At 49.9% G+C, this 20,888-nt stretch overlaps 1 protein-coding gene across 1 annotated transcript in view; it reads left to right on the top strand.

Moving 5' to 3' along the window:
* The window catches only part of LOC147120845 (interferon-inducible GTPase 5-like), a 57,493-nt gene extending 36,825 nt beyond the window's left edge, over positions 1-20,668 (top strand). Inside the window, exons 3-4 of the mRNA XM_085979188.1 lie at positions 9,525-9,602; positions 17,062-20,668. Of these exons, the coding sequence (XP_085835314.1) occupies positions 17,068-18,264 (1,197 nt within the window). The 5' untranslated portion in view covers positions 9,525-9,602; positions 17,062-17,067 and the 3' untranslated portion in view covers positions 18,265-20,668. The remainder of the gene's footprint in view (positions 1-9,524; positions 9,603-17,061) is intronic.
* The last annotated feature ends 220 nt before the right edge of the window (positions 20,669-20,888 follow it).

Here is a 20,888-nt window from a genome sequence, read left to right as displayed (position 1 = left end):
CTGTCGCTCTCTGTCCTTTCCTCTCTGTCCTCTATCTGTCGCCACTCTTCTATCTGTCTCTCTCTGTCTCTCTCTCTCTCTGTCATTCTCTCTCTCTGTCCTTTCCTCTCTGTCCTCTATCTGTCGCCACTCTTCTGTCATTCTCTGTATCTCTCCCTCACTCTGTCCTTTTCTTTGTCTCTCTCTTCCTCTCTCTGTCTCTCTTCCTCTCTCTGTCATTATCTCTCTGTCTCTCTCTTTCTCTCTGTCTCTTTCTCTCTGTCTCTCTCTCTCTGTCATTCTCTCTCTCTGTCATTCTCTCTCTGTCTCTGTCTCTCTCTCTGTCATTCTCTCTCTCTGTTTCTCGAACTGTAGACCGTCTCCCGGTGCTGGGACCTCCCCTGTAGATCCTCTCCCGGTGCTGGGACCTCCCCTGTAGACCGTCTCCCGGTGCTGGGACCTCCCCTGTAGACCATCTCCCGGTGCTGGGACCTCCCCTGTAGACCCTCTCCCGGTGCTGGGACCTCCCCTGTACACCCTCTCCCGGTGCTGGAACCTCCCCTGTAGACCCTCTCCCGGTGCTGGGACCTCCCCTGTAGACCCTCTCCCGGTGCTGGGACCTCCCCTGTAGACCCTCTCCCGGTGCTGGGACCTCCCCTGTAGACCCTCTCCCGGTGCTGGGACCTCCCCTGTAGACCCTCTCCCGGTGCTGGGACCTCCCCTGTAGACCCTCTCCCGGTGCTGGGACCTCCCCTGTAGACCCTCTCCCGGTGCTGGGACCTCCCCTGTAGACCGTCTCCCGGTGCTGGGACCTCCCCTGTAGACCCTCTCCCGGTGCTGAGACCTCACCTGCTGACTCGGCTCCTGTTTTCCTGTGTGTGTTTCTGACCACAGTGAGGAGCCGGGAATCCCCCCATGTATTCCGGGAAATCATGTTATATTTTCAGTGTTTTCACTTTCACCTGCTCTCTGCCTCCCTCTGCTGGTCGGAGCCCTGAGCAGAAGTGAATTTCCTGTTTAATTAGTTTGTGGGATGTGGGAGTCCGGCAGTTGCTCTGTGGCCTCCTCCTGTTCCTATGAAGTGGGTTGAGTTGCCTGTAGCCCTGCTAAGGATACACAATGGTGGGGGTGGGTGAGGAAATGTCTATTGGAATATGAGACACTGTCCTCAAAATACAATTTCAGAAAGCTCCAAAAGAAGTGATTGGGAGTGAGGCAAGCCCAGTGACCATCACAAAACATGGCTGGTGTGGACATTGAATAAGGTCGTGATCACACTCGGGTGTAGTGATCAGACTCGGTGCAGTGATCAGGCTCGGTGCAGTGATCAGACTCGGTGCAGTGATCAGGCTCGGTGCAGTGATCAGACTCGGTGCAGTGATCACACTTGGTATAGTGAACACACTCGTTGCAGTCGTCGTCATACGTGTCTTCACACTGTTCCCTTTGGGGAACTGTATGAAGTGGTGGAAGGATTTCTGGCCGCGAGTAACGCTTCTTCCGTGACCGTAACCATCTACATACCAGCCATTAGGGTGGTTAGTCCCATGGCGGGAGGGTTTTACGGGCTCCCACAACCCATACGAAGTCGGGGGGGGGGGGCACCCACACCCAGGGACGCAAGTATCCCGCTGGATGTCAACCCAGAATTTAGAGCCGGAGCTCCGACTCCACTTGCCGGGACTGTCTGGAGCGGGGTTTGAAACCCTACACCTTCTGGCCCAGCGGTGGGGATGCTACCGCTACGCAAAAGGCCCACTCCTACTCGCGATCACACTCAATGTAGTGATCACACTCGGGTGTAGTGATCACACTCGTGCAGTGATCACACTCGGTGCAGTGATCACACTCGGTGTCGTGATCACACTTGGGTATAGTGATTGCACTCAGGTGTGGTGCCCTCCATGGTCAAATAGTCTGCCAACACTTACAGACAAGGCTTGCATGTCTACAATGGCTACTGGAGATCACATGGAATTGATAAAACCAGGCCGAGCAAGGGGTGAGGGGTGGGGAAGGAACTGGGCAGAATTGAGTCTAAAGATGTGATTGCACTAGAGAGGGTACAGAGGAGATTTGCGAGGATGTTGCCGGGACTGGAGAATATTAGCTATAATGAAGGGTTGGAGAGGCTGGGGTTGTTTTCTTTGGACCAGAGGAGGCTGAGGGGAGATCTAATTGAGGTGTATAAAATTATGAGGGGCCTCGATAGAGTGGATCGGAAGGACCTATTTCCCCTAGCAGAGAGGTCAATAACCAAGGGGCACAGATTTAAAGTAATTGGTAGAAGGATTAGAGGGGAGTTGAGGAGAAATGTTTTCACCCAGAGGGTGGTGGGGGTCTGGAACTCGCTGCCTGACAGTGTGGTAGAGGCAGAAACTGTTGTAACCGGGTGGTTAAGGTCCAAATAAGGGATATAAGTGAGACTTCAGGAACTCAAAACTTACTTTTAATTACACAGAATACAGTAGAGAACAGAGCTCTACAGCTACAGGCATGCACTCTAATTCAACTGCACGATGCATCTAAAATGGAGGATCCTATGATGTCATTCTACCCATAATGCAATTTTACCTTAAGACTAGTAATTATAATCCCCTTTGCATTTGTCTCCCTCTGGTGGACAACTTAAGCATTACATCTGAGATTACTATATCCCCCTCCTCTTAAGTTACAACAATTCTTAACAACATTCTTTAAAGTCCATAAGGAAACTCCTTTAACGATAGTCCATCCTGAACGATCTAGCAGGTCGTGATCAATCGCTCTGGTGGCTTGTGAGACCTTGTTGAACGTCTTACAGTCAAGTCCCTGCTTGGTTGTGGTAGAGCCACCTGCTGCTCCTGAGCAGTACTCAGAGTATCTGACTCTGCTACGATGGTTTCCTCTTGATTAAGGGGTCCAGGTATAACTGTCTCTGTTCGTGGTGTTGGTACCACCAAGGCATTTGGATAACTGGGGATCAACTTGTCCTCCAACCTTTCCTCTGGAACCTCCAGTTCGATCTCCCGTTGTCTGGTCAGTATCTGATCCACATGTCTGCATACTACCTGACCAGTTCCCAACATGACCCTATATGAAACTGGACCAGTCATTGAATCTATGACGCCAGGAATCCATTTTGGACCATAACTGACATTTCTGGTAAGGACCGCATCTCCTTCTCCAAAACTGCGGCTCTTTGTCCTTCTGTCATGGTTCTCCTTTTGTTTGAATTGTCGGTATTCCACCTTCCTTTTTAGATCTGGGTGAGCAGGTCAAGAGTGGAGCGTAGTCGACGTCCTAACAATAACTCAGCAGGAGAGAGTCCTGTGGTAGATTGAGGTGTTATTCTGTAGCTGAACAGAACTCGTGCTGTCAAACTCCTTTCTGCACTTTTTTTCATCATCTCCTTAAATGTTTGTATGGCTCTCTCCGCAAGTCCATTTGAAGGTGGATGATATGGAGCTGAAGTCATGTGCACTATGCCATTGTTTCTCATGAACTCTTTTGTTTCTGTACTCACAAAACACGTGGCATTGTCACTTACGACGATCTTCGGTATCCCTTGATTACTAAAACTCCTACGCAGGCAGTCTATAGTAACTGTAGATGAAGCAGAATTTACAGGATACACATCCATCCATTTGGAATGTGCATCAATGATTATGAGAAACATCTTTCCCATGAATGGACCCGCATAATCTACATGTAATCTTCTCCATGGTTTATCCGGCCACTCCCAGGGGTGGAGTGGAGCCGCTGCCGGTGCCTTCCTGTGTTCCTGACAAGTGCTGCATGTCTTGACAAGATTTTCTATCTCATCTAGCTTTGGCCACCACAAGTAACTCCTTGCCAATGCTTTCATACGCGAAACTCCAGGATGACACTGATGTAGTTGCACTAGGATAGACTGTCGTGCTGGCTGTGGAATAATCACTCGAGCTCCCCACAACACGCAACCATCCTGCACACTCAGCTCTGTCTTCCTGACACTGTAAGGTGTGAAATCAGTCCCTTCCGGATGTTGTGGCCAACCCCTCATCACATATTCTCGGACTCTAGACAGTACTGGATCCTTACCAGTCCAAGTCCTTACTTGTTCTGCGGTCACAATTGCCGTGTCTGTGGCCTCCAAGTCGACATAAATCTTAGCTGGGGGGCCATTAAATGTTCCAAGTTCTTCCTTGAATACATTCTCATGTTCAATCAACACGTCTTGCAACGACAACTGTTTGCCGCTCTCCATTTGATTTATTGCTCCCCAATCCAATTTAAGTTCTCGTATCCAGCCCCGACCTAACAAATTTGGTCCAGAACCCGCTACTACAACTACAGGTAGCTGTTCCACGGTGTTCCTGTGTTTCACAGTTACAATAGTTGTACCCAATGTTGTCACTCATTCACCGGTATAGGTTTTAAGCTTCATAGAGCAAGACTTTAACTCTGGAACTTTTGCACGGTTCCACAATTTTGAATACTCTTCCCTGTTCATTATGGTTACGCCACATCCAGTATCCACCTCAAAGTTGACCTTAGTGTCATTTACTATCAGTTGCAAAGTGATAGGATCCACTTTTGGAATGTCCTCTACCATATTATGCATTATGAACATGTCGTCTTCTTTCTCAGCTTCTCCACTGATGTGATGTGCTCCCTGTTTTTTCACTTCTCTTTCCAGGTTTTGCTTTTCTCCCCCTTTATGTTTGTATACCTCCAGGGTAGCCTTTGCTCTGCATGCACTTTTTATATGTCCTTTTTTCCCACACTTGTGGCACTTTTCCTCCAGAAACCTGCATTCCCTTGCCAGGTGATCTCCATTGCATCTATAACATGCTTTTATATGCTCACGTTGTGATTTCGGACTCATATTTAACTTGTGCACCAGCGTCTGACCTGCAACTTGCTTCGTAGTAGACCAGTCGCAACCTTGGATTTCTTGTACATCTCAGTTCGCTGTCTCTATTAATTGAGCAAGTTCCAACGCTTTTTCATACGTAAGCCCAGTCTCGGATAATAATCTCCTCTGCATTCGAGCATCCATTATCCCGCAAACCAGCCTATCTCGCAGCATGTCTTTCAAGCTGTTCCCGTAATTGCAATCATGTGCCAGTTTTCTCAACACCGCTACATAATCCCGGTATCCTGTTCCGTGAAATAAATTTAAAATGCTGTACAATCTCACTCGGTCTGGATTGAACTGTTCCTTTAGTAAGTCTACTAATTCAGTAAATGATTTATCTCCAGGCTTTGCAGGACTGCATAAGTTTCTCAATAAACTATACGTTAGACTTCCCATCGAAGTTAGCAAAATAGCTTTCCTTTTTCCAACATCGACAATATCATTTGCTTCAAAGAAATGCTGCAATAAATCACAGTACTCGATCCAAGTTTGTTTTTGAACATCAAAAGCAGAAATCTCTCCTACTCGAGTAGCCATGATTCAGATGCAGTGTTCTTGTATTTTCCCTTCTTCACGTTGATATCTATCCCATCCTCATCATCAAAATGTTGTAACCGGGTTGTTAAGGTCCAAATAAGGGATATAAGTGAGACTTCAGGAACTCAAAACTTACTTTTAATTACACAGAATACAGGAGAGAACAGAGCTCTACAGCTACAGGCATGCCATAGAGTCATAGAGTCATAGAGTTTTACAGCACAGAAAGAGGCCCTTCGGCCCATCGTGTCTGCGCCGCCCATCCATCCCTGTCCAGTCTAATCCCATTTTCCAGCATTTGGTCCATAGCCTTGTATGCAATGGCATTTCAAGTGCTCATCCAAATGCTTCTTGAATGTTGTGAGGATTCCTGCCTCCACCACCCTTTTAGGCATTGAGTTCCACATTCCAACCACCCTCTGGGTGAAAAAGTTCTTCCTCAAATCCCCTCTAAATCTCCTGCCCCTTACCCTGAATCTATGCCCCCTTGTTATTGACCCCCCTACTAAGGGGAAAAGTTCCTCTTTGTCTACCCTATCTATGCCCCTCATCATTTTGTACACCTCAATCAGGTCCCCCCTCAGCCTTCTTTGCTCCAAGGAAAACAACCCCAGCCTGTTTAGTCTTTCTTCATAGCTGAGGCGCTCCATCCCAGGTAACATCCTGGTGAATCTTCTCTGCACCCTCTCCAAAGCAATCACATCCTTCCTATAGTGAGGCAACCAGAACTGCACACAGTACTCCAGCTGTGGCCTCACCAGCGTTTTGTACAGCTCCATCATAACCTCCCTGCTCTTATATTCTATGCCTCGGCTAATGAAGGCAAGTATCCCATATGCCTTTTTAACCACCTTATCTACCTGTTCCGCTGCCTTCAGGGATCTATGTACATGTATACCAAGGTCCCTCTGACCCTCTGTACTTCCTAGGGTCCTACCACTCATTGTGTATTCCCTTGCCTTATTTGTCCGTCCAAAATGCATCACCTCGCACTTTTCAGGGTTAAATTCCATTTGCCACTTTTCCGCCCATCTGACCAACCCGTTTATATCGTCCTGTAGCCTAAGGCTTTCCTCCTCGCAATTTACCACCCCACCAATTTTCGTGTCATCTGCGAACTTACTGATCATACCTTTCACATTCTCATCCAAATCATTTATGTAGATCACAAACAACAAGGGACCCAGCACCGATCCCTGAGGTACCCCACTGGACACAGGCTTCCAGTCACAAAAGCAACCTTCGACCATCACCCTCTGCCTCCTGGCACTCAGCCAGTTTAGGATCCAACGTGCCAAGGCACCCTGGATCCCATGGGCTCTTACCTTCTTGACCAGTCTCCTATGCGGGACTTTGTCAAAAGCTTTATTGAAGTCCATGTAAACCACATCCACAGCATTTCCCTCATCCACCCCCCTAGTCACCCCCTCGAAAAATTCAATCAGATTTGTCAGACATGATTTACCCTTGACAAAGCCATGCTGACTATCCCCGATTAATCCTTGCCTCTCCAAGTGGAGACTAATTTTGTCCCTCAGAATTTTTTCCAATAATTTCCCTACCACAGATGTTAGGCTCACTGGCCTGTAATTCCCTGGTTTATCCCTGCTACCCTTCTTGTATAATGGTACTACATTAGCTGTTCTCCAGTCCTCTGGTACATCCCCTGTGGCCAGAGAGGTTCTGAAAATTTGTGTCAGAGCCCCTGCAATCTCCTCCTTTGCCTCCCACAGCAGCCTGGGATACATCTCGTCCGGGCCTGGGGATTTATCCACTTTTTGGCCTGCTAAAACCGCTAGCACCTCCTCCCTCTCGATGCTAATATGTTCAAGTATGCCATAGTCCCCTTGCCCGATTTCTATGTCTGCATCGTCTTTCTCCATAGTGAACACAGATGCAAAAAATTCATTTAAAACCCCGCCTACATCATCTGGCTCTACACACAGATTGCCACTTTGGTCCCTAATGGGCCCTACCCTTTCCCTGGTTATCCTCTTGCCCTTAATATACTTATAAAACATCTTAGGATTTTCCTTTATTTTGCTCGCCAGTGTTATTTCATGGCCCCTCCTCGCCCTCCTAATTTCTTTTTTAAGTATGCCCCTGCACTTTTTATACTCCTCTAGGGCTTCTTCCGTCTTTAGTCTTTTGTAACTGCCAAAAGCCCCCCTTTTATTTCTAATGCATTTTTGTATATCCCTTGTCATCCAAGGTTCCCTTTGCTTGTTGGTCCCACCCTTGACCTTTACAGGAACATGTTGGCGTTGTACTCTCTCTATTTCCCTTCTGAAAGTCTCCCACTGTTTTGATGTGGATTTTCCTATAAGTAGCTGCTCCCAGTCCACTTTGGCCAGATCCTGCCTTATCATATTAAAATTGGCCTTCCCCCAATTTAGAACCCTTATTTCCGGGCCGTCTTTGTCTTTTTCCATGACCACCTTAAATTTCACCGAATTATGGTCACTGTCGCCAAAATGCTCTCCTACTGATACTTCCACCACCTGCCCGGCTACATTCCACAGAATTAGGTCCAGTACCGCCCCCTCTCTTGTAGGACTTTCTACATGTTGGCTCAAAAAGCTCTCCTGGATGCACTTTAAGAATTCTGCACCCTCTAAGCCTTTCACACTCTGACTATCCCAATTTATATTGGGGAAGTTGAAATCCCCCACTATTATTACCCTATTATTTTCGCACTTCTCTGAGATTTGCCTACATATCTGTTCCTCTATCTCCCCCTGACTGTTTGGGGGCCTATAGTACACTCCCAGCAAAGTGCTTGCCCCCTTTTTGTTTTTAAGTTCTACCCATATGGCCTCATTAGAGGAACCCGCTAATATATCGTCCCTCCTTACAGCAGTAATTGACTCCTTAATTAATATTGCAACACCCCCTCCCCTTTTACACCTCCCTCTGTCTCGCCTGAAGATTTTATACCCCGGAATATTGAGCTGCCAGTCCTGACCCTCCCTCAACCATGTCTCCGTGATAGCAACAATATCGTACTCCCATGTGTTCAACAACAACTTCAGTTCATCCACCTTATTTGCAAGACTCCTTGCATTAAAATATATGCCTTCCAGCCCTGCCATATTCCCTTTTGCCTTCACATATTTGCTCTGCCTTCCCAGCTGACTTGTTTTTTCCTCTGTATTTGGCTGTAAATCACCTACTATAGCTCCACTCTGTACCCCATCCCCCTGCCAAGTTAGTTTAAACCCCCCCCAGCAGTGCTAGCAAACCTCCCCGCAAGGATATTGGTTCCCCTCTGGTTCAGGTGTAAACCGTCTGACTTGTACAAGTCCCACCTTTCCCAGAAGCAGACCCAGTGATCCAGGAAACTAAAGCCCTCCCCCCTGCACCATCCCTTTAGCCACGCATTCATCTGTTCTATCTTCCTATTCCTATACCCACTAGCACGTGGCACCGGGAGTAATCCAGAGATTACAACCTTTGAGGTCCTGCTCTTTAATCCTTCACCTAGCTCCCTAAATTCTTGCTGCAGGACCTCATCCCTCTTTTTACCTATGTCGTTGGTACCAATGTGAACCACGACCACTGGCTGTTCACCCTCCCCCTCCAGAATGCCCTGCAGCCGCTCAATGATATCCTTGACCCTGGCACCAGGGAGGCAACAAACCATCCTGGATTCACGTCTACGGCCCCAGAAACGCCTATCTGTTCCCCTTACTATAGAATGCACTCTAATTCAACTGCACGATGCATCTAAAATGGAGGATCCTATGATGTCATTCTACCCATAATGCAATTTTACCTTAAGACTATTAATTATAATCCCCTTTGCATTTGTCTCCCTCTGGTGGACAACTTAAGCAATACATCCAAGATTACTATAGAAACCTTCATCACATTTAAAAAGTACTGGATATGCACTTGAAGTGCCGTAGCCTAAAGGGCTATGGACCAAGAGCTGGAAAGTGGGATTAGGCTGGCTAGCTCTTTTTCAGCTGGTACAGACACGATGGGCCGAATGGCCTCCTTCTGTGCCATAACTTTCTATGAATCTATGATTCAGCTTTCCTTTCTCGGTGTTTAAAAGCTTTCCAATCCGAATATATCCGCACGTCAGTACGACGCTATCATTGTTCTCACGGATCTTTTCCAGCACAAGGCAGCCTGCTCCTGACCTCCTGAAACTGGTCCTTATTTCATCGGCATCCCAGAATATCAGGAACCCTGACAGGTGAGTGATGATCTTCGTCATCGAACGATGTGATACTAATCGTTCTGGAGAATGCAAATGGGATGGTTGAAAAATACACCTGTACCCTGTCTACTGTGGTACAGGCACACATTTCAATTATATAGAGACAGTGCCATGTCTGTCGTACAGGTGTACGTGTCAATGATATACAGGCAGCCCATGTTAATTCTGGCGTACAGCTATATGTTATTTCTAAATTATTTTTCAAGCAGATAAAGGAGGTGAAGAAACTGATCAGGAGAGATGAACTCGAAATTGAGATTAGAATAGCAGGGTATACTTAAAGTAGAAAGAAAGACTTGCATTTCTATAGCACCTTTCACGACCACCGGACGTCCCAAAGCACTTTATAGCCAATGAAGTACTTTTTGAAGTGTGGTCACTGTTGTAATGTGGGAAATGCAGCAGCCAATTTGCACACAGCAAACTCCCACAAACAGCAATGTAATAATGACCAGATAATCTGTGTATGTTATGTTGGTTGAGGGATAAATATTGGCCTAGGACATCGGGGATAACTCCCCTGCGGTTGTTCGAAATACTGCCCTGGGATCTTTTACATCCACGAGAGAGCAGACGGGGCCTCGGTTTAACCTCTCCGACAGTGCGGCGCTCCCTCAGTACTGCCCCTCCGACAGTGCAGCACTCCCTCAGTACTGCCCCTCTGACAATGTAGCACTCCCTCAGTACTGCCCCTCCGACAGTACAGCGCTCCCACAGTACTGCCCCTCTGACGGTGCGGAACTCCCTCAGTACTGTCCCTCCGACAGTACAGCATTCCCTCAGTACTGCCCCTCTGATGGTGCGGCGCTCCCTCAGTACTGCCCCTCCGACAGTGGGGCGCTCCCAGAGTACTGCCCCTCCGACAGTGCGGCGCTCCCTCAGTACTGCCCCTCCGACAGTGCTGCGCTCCGTCAGTACTGCCCCTCTGACAGTGCTGCGCTCCCTCAGTACTGCCACTCTGACAGTGCAGCGCTCCCTCAGTACTGCCCCTCCGACAGTGCGGCGCTCCCTCAGTACTGCCCCTCCGACAGTGTGGCGCTCCCTCAGTACTGTCCCTCCGACAGTGCAGCGCTCCCTCAGTACTGCCCCTCCGACAGTGCAGCGCTCCCTCAGTACTGTCCCTCTGACAGCATAGCACTCCCTCAGTACTAAACCTCCGACAGTGCAGTGCACCTTCAGTACTGCCCCTCCGACAGTACGGCGCTCCCTCAGTACTGCACCTCCGACAGTGCTGCGCTCCCTCAGTACCGCCCCTCCGACAGTGCGGTGCTCCTTCAGTACTGCCCCTCCGACAGTGCAGCGCTCCCTCAATACTGCCCCTCTGACAGTGCAGCACTCCCTCAGTACTGCCCCTCCAACAGTGCGGCGCTCCCTCAGTACTGCCCCTCTGACAGTGCAGCGCTCCCTCAGTACTGCCCCTCCGACAGTGCGGCGCTCCCTCAGTACTGCCCCTCCGACAGTGCGGCGCTCCCTCAATACTGCCCCTCTGACAGTGCAGCACTCCCTCAGTACTGCCCCTCTGACAGTATAGCACTCCCTCAGTACTAACCCTCTGACACTGCAGTGCTCCTTCAGTACTGCCCCTCCGACTGTGCAGCGCTCCCTCAGTACTGCCCCTCCGACAGTGCGGCGCTCCCTCAGTACTGCATCTCCGACAGTGCTGCGCTCCCTCAGTACTGCCCCTCCGACAGTGCCGTGCTCCCTCAGTGCTGCCCCTCCGACAGTACAGCGCTCCCTCAGTACTGCCCCTCCGACAGTGCAGCGCTCCCTCAGTACTGCCCCTTTGACAGTGCAGCGCTCCCTCAGTACTGCCCCTCCGACAGTGCAGCGCTCCCTCAGTACTGCCCCTCCGACAGTGCGGCGCTCCCTCAGTACTGCCCCTCCAACAGCACGGCGCTCCCTCAATACTGCCCCTCTGACAGTGCAGCACTCCCTCAGTACTGCCCCTCTGACAGTATAGCACTCCCTCAGTACTAACCCTCTGACACTGCAGTGCTCCTTCAGTACTGCCCCTCCGACTGTGCAGCGCTCCCTCAGTACTGCCCCTCCGACAGTGCGGCGCTCCCTCAGTACTGCATCTCCGACAGTGCTGCGCTCCCTCAGTACTGCCCCACCGACAGTGCCGTGCTCCCTCAGTACTGCCCCTCCGACAGTGCAGCGCTCCCTCAGTACTGCCCCTCCGACAGTGCAGCGCTCCCTCGGTACTGCCCCTTTGACAGTGCAGCGCTCCCTCAGTACTGCCCCTCCGACAGTGCGGCGCTCCCTCAGTACTGCCCCTCCAACAGCGCGGCGCTCCCTCAGTACTGCCCCTCTGACAGTGCAGCATCCCTCAGTACTGCCCCTCCGACAGTGTGGCCCTCCCTCAGTACTGCCCCTCTGACAGTGTGGCGCTCCCTCAGTACTGTCCCTCCGACAGTGCAGCGCTCCCTCAGTACTGCCCCTCCGACAGTGCAGCGCTCCCTCAGTACTGCCCCTTTGATAGTGCAGCGCTCCCTCAGTACTGCCCCTCCGACAGTGCGGCGCTCCCTCAGTACTGCCCCTCTGACAGTGCAGCGCTCCCTCAGTACTGCCCCTTTGACAGTGCAGCGCTCCCTCAGTACTGCCCCTCCAACAGCGCGGCGCTCCCTCAGTACTGCCCCTCTGACAGTGCAGCATCCCTCAGTACTGCCCCTCCGACAGTGTGGCGCTCCCTCAGTACTGTCCCTCCGACAGTGCAGCGCTCCCTCAGTACTGCCCCTCTGACAGTATAGCACTCCCTCAGTACTGCCTCTCTGACAGTGCAGCGCTCCCTCAGTACTGCCTCTCCGACAGTGCCGCGCTTCCTCAGTACTGCCCCTCCGACAGTGCAGCACTCCCTCAGTACTGCCCCTCCGACAGTGCGGCGCTCCCTCAGTACTGCCCCTCCGACAGTCAGAGCTCCCTCAGTACTGCCCCTCCGACAGTGCGGTGCTCCCTCAGTACTGCTCCTCTGACAGTGCAGAGCTCCCTCAGTACTGCCCCTCTGACAGTGCAGCGCTCCCTCAGTACTGCCCCTCCGACAGTGCAGCGCTCCCTCAATACTGCCCCTGCAACAGTCAGAGCTCCCTCAGCACTGCCCCTCTGACAGTGTGGCGCTCCCTCAGTACTGTCCCTCCGACAGTGCAGCGCTCCCTCAGTACTGCCCCTCCGACAGTGCAGCGCTCCCTCAGTACTGTCCCTCTGACAGCATAGCACTCCCTCAGTACTAAACCTCCGACAGTGCAGTGCACCTTCAGTACTGCCCCTCCGACAGTACGGCGCTCCCTCAGTACTGCACCTCCGACAGTGCTGCGCTCCCTCAGTACCGCCCCTCCGACAGTGCGGTGCTCCTTCAGTACTGCCCCTCCGACAGTGCAGCGCTCCCTCAATACTGCCCCTCTGACAGTGCAGCACTCCCTCAGTACTGCCCCTCCAACAGTGCGGCGCTCCCTCAGTACTGCCCCTCTGACAGTGCAGCGCTCCCTCAGTACTGCCCCTCCGACAGTGCGGCGCTCCCTCAGTACTGCCCCTCCGACAGTGCGGCGCTCCCTCAATACTGCCCCTCTGACAGTGCAGCACTCCCTCAGTACTGCCCCTCTGACAGTATAGCACTCCCTCAGTACTAACCCTCTGACACTGCAGTGCTCCTTCAGTACTGCCCCTCCGACTGTGCAGCGCTCCCTCAGTACTGCCCCTCCGACAGTGCGGCGCTCCCTCAGTACTGCATCTCCGACAGTGCTGCGCTCCCTCAGTACTGCCCCTCCGACAGTGCCGTGCTCCCTCAGTGCTGCCCCTCCGACAGTACAGCGCTCCCTCAGTACTGCCCCTCCGACAGTGCAGCGCTTCCTCAGTACTGCCCCTTTGACAGTGCAGCGCTCCCTCAGTACTGCCCCTCCGACAGTGCAGCGCTCCCTCAGTACTGCCCCTCCGACAGTGCGGCGCTCCCTCAGTACTGCCCCTCCAACAGCACGGCGCTCCCTCAATACTGCCCCTCTGACAGTGCAGCACTCCCTCAGTACTGCCCCTCTGACAGTATAGCACTCCCTCAGTACTAACCCTCTGACACTGCAGTGCACCTTCAGTACTGCCCCTCCGACTGTGCGGCGCTCCCTCAGTACTGCCCCTCTGACAGTGCAGCGCTCCCTCAGTACTGCCCCTTTGACAGTGCAGCGCTCCCTCAGTACTGCCCCTCCAACAGCGCGGCGCTCCCTCAGTACTGCCCCTCTGACAGTGCAGCATCCCTCAGTACTGCCCCTCCGACAGTGTGGCGCTCCCTCAGTACTGTCCCTCCGACAGTGCAGCGCTCCCTCAGTACTGCCCCTCTGACAGTATAGCACTCCCTCAGTACTGCCTCTCTGACAGTGCAGCGCTCCCTCAGTACTGCCTCTCCGACAGTGCCGCGCTTCCTCAGTACTGCCCCTCCGACAGTGCAGCACTCCCTCAGTACTGCCCCTCCGACAGTGCGGCGCTCCCTCAGTACTGCCCCTCCGACAGTCAGAGCTCCCTCAGTACTGCCCCTCCGACAGTGCGGCGCTCCCTCAGTACTGCTCCTCTGACAGTGCAGAGCTCCCTCAGTACTGCCCCTCTGACAGTGCAGCGCTCCCTCAGTACTGCCCCTCCGACAGTGCAGCGCTCCCTCAATACTGCCCCTGCAACAGTCAGAGCTCCCTCAGCACTGCCCCTCTGACAGTGCAGCGCTCCCTCAGTACTGCCCCTCCGACAGTGCAGCGCTCCCTCAATACTGCCCCTCCGACAGTGCGGCACTCCCTCAATACTGCCCCTCCAACAGTCAGAGCTCCCTCAGTACTGCCCCTCCGACAGTGCGGCGCTCCCTCAGTACTGCACTGGCGTGTCAGCCTAGACGTTAGTGCTCAAGTCTCTGGATTGGGGCTTGAACCCACAACCTTCTGACTCCGAGGCGAGAGCGCTGCCCACTGAGCCATGGCTGACATGACAAAGAACTGAGAAGCCTCTCTATGAATATATTCACAACAAGCATGAAAAATAGCATTGGGGGATGATTAAAAGACCCCAGTGTGGCACTGCATCAAGTGACCAATGGATGGGAACACAAATCATTTCCCTGTGTTGATGGAAATCTCCCTCTTTGGGAAGTTGATTTTCAGAGGGAGGAGAGAGGAGCTATTTAAAACTAAGTAGATATGTTCAATAATGGAGTCAATGGTCTGAGGAAGTTAAAGGTGGACAAAGGCATCAGGTTCAGATGGACTGCACTCAAGCGCACTTAAAGAAGTGCTGAGCAGAACTGGTCCTGTAGTTCTCAGTGTCTTTAGGAAATCATTAGGACTGGAAGTAAAGCCTGAGGCCTGGAAATTATCTGACATATCATCAGTCTTTCTCAAAGTAGCATAGCTTAGCTTCTCCTGTGGGTAGTGGTGAAAGAGAGGACAGTGAAACATTTAGATAGGCATGAGACGGTAAGAAGGGGTCAGGACGGATTTATGGGAGGGACTTCTTACTGAACAAGTAGTCTGTGAGGAAGCGATGGACACTGATGACTATTGAAATGATGAGGGCAGTGATGCTTTTAGATTTCAGACATTAGTCCAGAGGATAGGAAAGATGGGGGATAAGATGCAAGCTTCTGATGAGGCTGTAACTTAGAGCAGAAGGTTTCCAACGCTGCCCGCGCATTGCGGGTTGTCCGCTGGTTATATGACTTTCATATTCATTGATAGCAACTGTGTACAATTGTGGTCACCATATTCTACAGCAAAAACATCCAAGAATTGGAGGCAGCCAGAGCGATAATCGGCTGAAGGCACCTGAACTAGGGAGAAGTTGAAGAGGCCGGGATTGTTGGGGGGTAACGTTAACTTTCACCGATGCTGTAAAATGGCCAATATTGAATCGGCCGCTCATTATACGATGGGCTGAATGGCCTCCTCCGGTGCTGTATCATTCTGTAGGGGAGAAACTGGGTTGCTTAGTGCCTCTCGTTAGCGCCCTCGGGGCCTAGCGCACGGGCACGGCGCCACTAACGCCTCCCACGAAATTCAGCGGGAGGTTCATGGCGTCAGTAGCCGGTAGCGCCCTGCTCCACTGGCGGCGATGATGTCATCGCCGTGCGCAGCGCCCCGTTTGCGCCCCGGCCACAAACTTCCCTTGCGCCCCCTGACCTATCACCAGGCGATATGTGCGACAGGATCGGGGGGGGGGCGGGGTGGTTTTGCAGCGGCGGCGGCGCTACTTGACGGGCAGGTGTCGGGCGGCCATTTTTGTTTTGGTCGACTGCCAGCACCTGACCACCATTGACATTTCTATGCGGGGCGCCGGCCGCGATCGCTCAGCTCGGCGCTCCTCTTGAGTGCCGGGCTGTTTCCATGGCACCCTGCTCCCTTGTGGTCCAGCGCTAGGCCCCTCCCCTTTAATCAGACCAGCAATGCTTCACCTCCATCTTGGGACGCTACTACTGAATTTACAGGGAGGGGTGCTAGCTTTTTCGGGGAGCTAAAATTAGCACCCCAGTAAGGTTAGTGGGTGCTACCCCATTTTTCCCCCTATGATTCTATACTGCCCGCCCGGTTTTCCTTTCTGTTGAATTCAATGGAAGAGAAAATCAGGTGTGGCCTATAACGAGCGGCTAATTCCATATTTATACCATCAGCCAAAGTTAGAACGACTCCCAGCTGAATCTACAGAACGCTCCGGGGTCCAAAGTATCCACCCATCGTTTCTGTGTTCGAGATGTTTTCGAATGTATGTGATGAATGCTGGCAACAGTGTGGTATCAATAATTCATAAAGTAGAACTCGACATAGAAACATAGAAGATAGGAGCAGGAGTAGGCCATTCGGCCCCTCGAGCCTGCTCCGCCATTTAATGCGATCATGGCTGATCATCCAAATTCAGTACCCTGTCCCTGCCTTCTCCCCATATCCCTTGATCCCTTTAGCCTTAAGAAATATATCTAACTCCTTCTTGAATATATTTAATGAATTGGCCTCTACTGCCTTCTGTGTTAGAGAATTCCACAGGTTCACCACTCTCTGGGTGAAGAAATTCCTCCTCATTTCTGTCCTAAATGGCTTACCCCTTATCCTTAGACTGTGACCCCTGGTTCTGGACTCCCCCGCCATCGGGAACATCCTTCCTGCATCTAGTCTGTCTAGTCCTGTCAGAATTTTATAAGTTTCAATGAGATCCCCTCTCATTCTTCTAAACTCTAGCGAGTACAAGCCCAATCGACCCAATCTCTCCTCAGACGTCATTCCTGCCATCCCAGGTATCAGCCTGCTGAATCTTCGCTGCACTCCCTCCATGGCAAGAACATCCTTCCTCAGATAAGGCGACCAAACTGCACACAATACTTAAGCTGTGGTCTCACCAAGGCCCTGTACAACTGCAGCAAGACATCCTTGTTCCTGTACTCAAACCCTCTCACTACGAAAGCCTTACTCTTCCCTTTCCCTTTCAGGGATCGATGGCTGAGGTTATGTCCTGTCTGTCCTACAGTGCCACAGATGCGAAACATCTGGCAGCCACTTATCGTCGTGGCGGGATGGCAGCTCTTCAATCAGAGATTGAGGCGAAAGCAAATGAGTTTAAAAACGTGAAGCTTCGTGTTGCGGTGATGGGCGAGGCGGGTGCGGGGAAATCGAGTTTCATCAATGCACTGAGAGGCCTGGATGTAAATAACCAGGGAGCCGCCCCAACCGGTATTGTGGAGACCACATTAGAAGTCACCCCCTACTCACATCCCACTCTACCCAACGTGACCTACTCGGACTTCCCCGGAATCGGCACTGTCGGGTTCCCAATCAGAAAGTTCCTGAAACAGACCAACTTTTCACAGTACGACTTCGGCATAATCGTTTCTGACCATCGCTTCACAGTCAATGATGCAACCCTGGCCGAAGAGATGAAGAAAGCGGGTATACCTTTCTACTTTGTGCGCTCAAAGATTGACATGGCTATCCAACAAGAAAGCAAGAAACACGATTACAACCAAGAGAAAATGTTTCAGAAAATCAGGGAATATTGTACCAGCTCATTGGCCAAATTGGGGATAGAAAACCCTCGAGTATTTCTCTTATCAAATAACGATTGGGAGAATTACGATTTCCCTGCGTTAAACCGAGCCCTGGACCGTGACCTACCAGAAACAAAGAAGAATTTGTTTCTGATTGCTCTCCCAAACACATCTAGAGATGTTATAGAAAGAAAGCGAAAGCTCCTGAAGCTTTTCATCCACATGCTTGCTACATTCTCTGCATGTGTTGGTGCTGTTCCAATCCCAGCCTTGTCATTTGCTTGTGATCTGGCCCTCATCTGCTCAGGAATACTGTTCATGCGGCAAATCCTGGGTCTGGATGACGCCTCTATTAAAAAAGTGGCATTAAAGGTGGGCAAAGATGAGTCTTACCTGCGAGCTAACACTCAGCACCCATGGGTGTACGGGAGCATAAGTCCAGACCAGATTCTGGTGATGCTGCAGCGGAGCGCCATGATGCTGGCACTGACTGTAGCCGAGCCAATCCTCGACTTCGTACCAATTATTGGTTCTATCTTTGGGGCAGCATCGTCCTTTTGGGTGACACGCACCATGCTGAGTAACGCACTGGACGATATAGTGCAAGCTGCAATTACAGTGATGATGAATGCATATAACCTGGCTTAAACCTTCTCCACCAGACCAAGATTAAAGCAAGTGTAGCAGAGTAGGGTCTGTTACTGTGCTGAGGTTTATGTGTGTTACCCACAGTCCCGAGGAGAGTCTCTGTTTCTCACTGATATTGCAGTCCTGATATTGTAGTCCTGATATTGCAGTCCTGATATTGTAGTCCTGATATTGCAGTCCTGATATTGCAGTCCTGATATTGCAGTCCTGATACTGCAGTCCTGATATTGTAGCCCTGATATTGTAGTCCTAACATTGTAGAGCTGATATTGTAGTCCTGATATTGTAGTCCTGATATTGCAGTCCTGATATTGTAGTCCTGATATTGTAGTCCTGATATTGCAGTCCTGATATTGCAGTCCTGATATTGCAGTCCTGATATTGCAGTCCTGATATTGTAGTCCTGATATTGCAGTCCTGATATTGTAGTCCTGATATTGTAGTCCTGATATTGCAGTCCTGATATTGTAGTCCTGATATTGTAGTCCTGATATTGTAGTCCTGATATTGCAGTCCTGATATTGCAGTCCTGATATTGCAGTCCTGATATTGTAGTCCTGATATTGCAGTCCTGATATTGTAGTCCTGATATTGTAGTCCTGATATTGCAGTCCTGATATTGTAGTCCTGATATTGTAGTCCTGATATTGCAGTCCTGATATTGTAGTCCTGATATTGCAGTCCTGATATTGCAGTCCTGATATTGCAGTCCTGATACTGCAGTCCTGATATTGTAGTCCTGATATTGTAGTCCTGATATTGTAGAGCTGATATTGTAGTCCTGATATTGTAGTCCTGATATTGAAGTCCCGATATTGTAGTCCTGATATTGTAGTCCTGATATTGTAGTCCTGATATTGTAGAGCTGATATTGTAGTCCTGATATTGTAGTCCTGATATTGTAGTCCTGATATTGTAGTCCTGATATTGCAGTCCTGATATTGCAGTCCTGATATTGTAGAGCTGATATTGTAGTCCTGATATTGTAGCCCTGATATTGTAGTCCTGATGTTGTAGTCCTGATATTGCAGTCCTGATATTGTAGTCCTGATATTGCAGTCCTGATATTGTAGTCCTGATATTGCAGTCCTGATATTGTAGTCCTGATATTGTAGTCCTGATATTGCAGTCCTGATATTGTAGTCCTGATATTGCAGTCCTGATATTGCAGTCCTGATATTGCAGTCCTGATATTGCAGTCCTGATACTGCAGTCCTGATATTGTAGTCCTGATATTGTAGTCCTGATATTGTAGTTCTGATATTGTAGTCCTGATATTGCAGTCCTGATATTGAAGTCCCGATATTGTAGTCCTGATATTGTAGTCCTGATATTGTAGTCCTGATATTGTAGAGCTGATATTGTAGTCCTGATATTGTAGTCCTGATATTGTAGTCCTGATATTGTAGTCCTGATATTGCAGTCCTGATATTGCAGTCCTGATATTGTAGAGCTGATATTGTAGTCCTGATATTGTAGCCCTGATATTGTAGTCCTGATGTTGTAGTCCTGATATTGCAGTCCTGATATTGTAGTCCTGATATTGCAGTCCTGATATTGTAGTCCTGATATTGTAGAGCTGATATTGTAGTCCTGATGTTGTAGAGCTGATATTGTCGTCCTGATATTGTAGTCCTAATATTGCTGTCCTGATATTGCAGTCCTGATATTGTAGTCCTGATATTGTAGAGCTGATATTGTAATCCTGATATTGTAGTCCTAATATTGCAGTCCTGATATTGCAGTCCTGATATTGTAGTCCTGATATTGTAGAGCTGATATTGTAGAGCTGATATTGTAGTCCTAATATTGCAGTCCTGATATTGTAGTCCTGATATTGTAGAGCTGATATTGTAGAGCTGATATTGTAGTCCTAATATTGCAGTCCTGATATTGTAGTCCTGATATTGTAGAGCTGATATTGTAGTCCTGATATTGTAGTCCTAATATTGCAGTCCTGATATTGTAGTCCTGCTATTGTAGAGCTGATATTGTAGAGCTGATATTGTAGTCCTAATATTGCAGTCCTGATATAATACAATATCTGTCCTGAATTATTTCTGAATCGATCTGGTGGAGAAATGGTAAGGGTGCTTTAATTGGCCCTAGTGGGTGATGTCCTGGGGTTAAGATGATTGGCCTCCAACAATCTTCCTTTGTGCTCGGTATGACTCCAGCCAGTGGAGAGTTTCCCCCTGATTCCCATTAACTTCATGTTTACTCGGGCTCCTTGATGTCACACTCGGCCAAATGCTGCCTTGATGTCAAGGGCAGTCACTCTCACCTCGCCTCTGGGTGAGTGGATGTAATGACTGTTCAATTACTGCTTTTTCTGTTATACTTGTAAGCTGAAAATTTTATGTACTTTTGAATCAAGATTAAAGTTCAGAAACACAACAAACCAGCAGCTGCCTCTGCCATTGTTGATATCCTTTACTGGATGTGAGTGTGAGTGAATAGGAGTCTAAGTAAGTGACACCATTACCGATCTCCAGTTTAGTGAGATTAATGTACATTTTTGCTGGAGTGAATCGCACTGTGTGTATAAAGGCTTGAAATCCAGGAGTCAGATCAACTTGACAGAGATTTTATTGGACAGCACACATGAGTAGTAGCAGCAGCGA

This window comes from Somniosus microcephalus, chromosome 3 (genome assembly GCF_052327205.1).
Source record: "Somniosus microcephalus isolate GS21.2 chromosome 3, FLI_Smic_1.0, whole genome shotgun sequence".
Lineage (NCBI taxonomy): Eukaryota > Metazoa > Chordata > Chondrichthyes > Squaliformes > Somniosidae > Somniosus > Somniosus microcephalus.
This window is presented reverse-complemented; position numbering and strand designations above follow the sequence as displayed.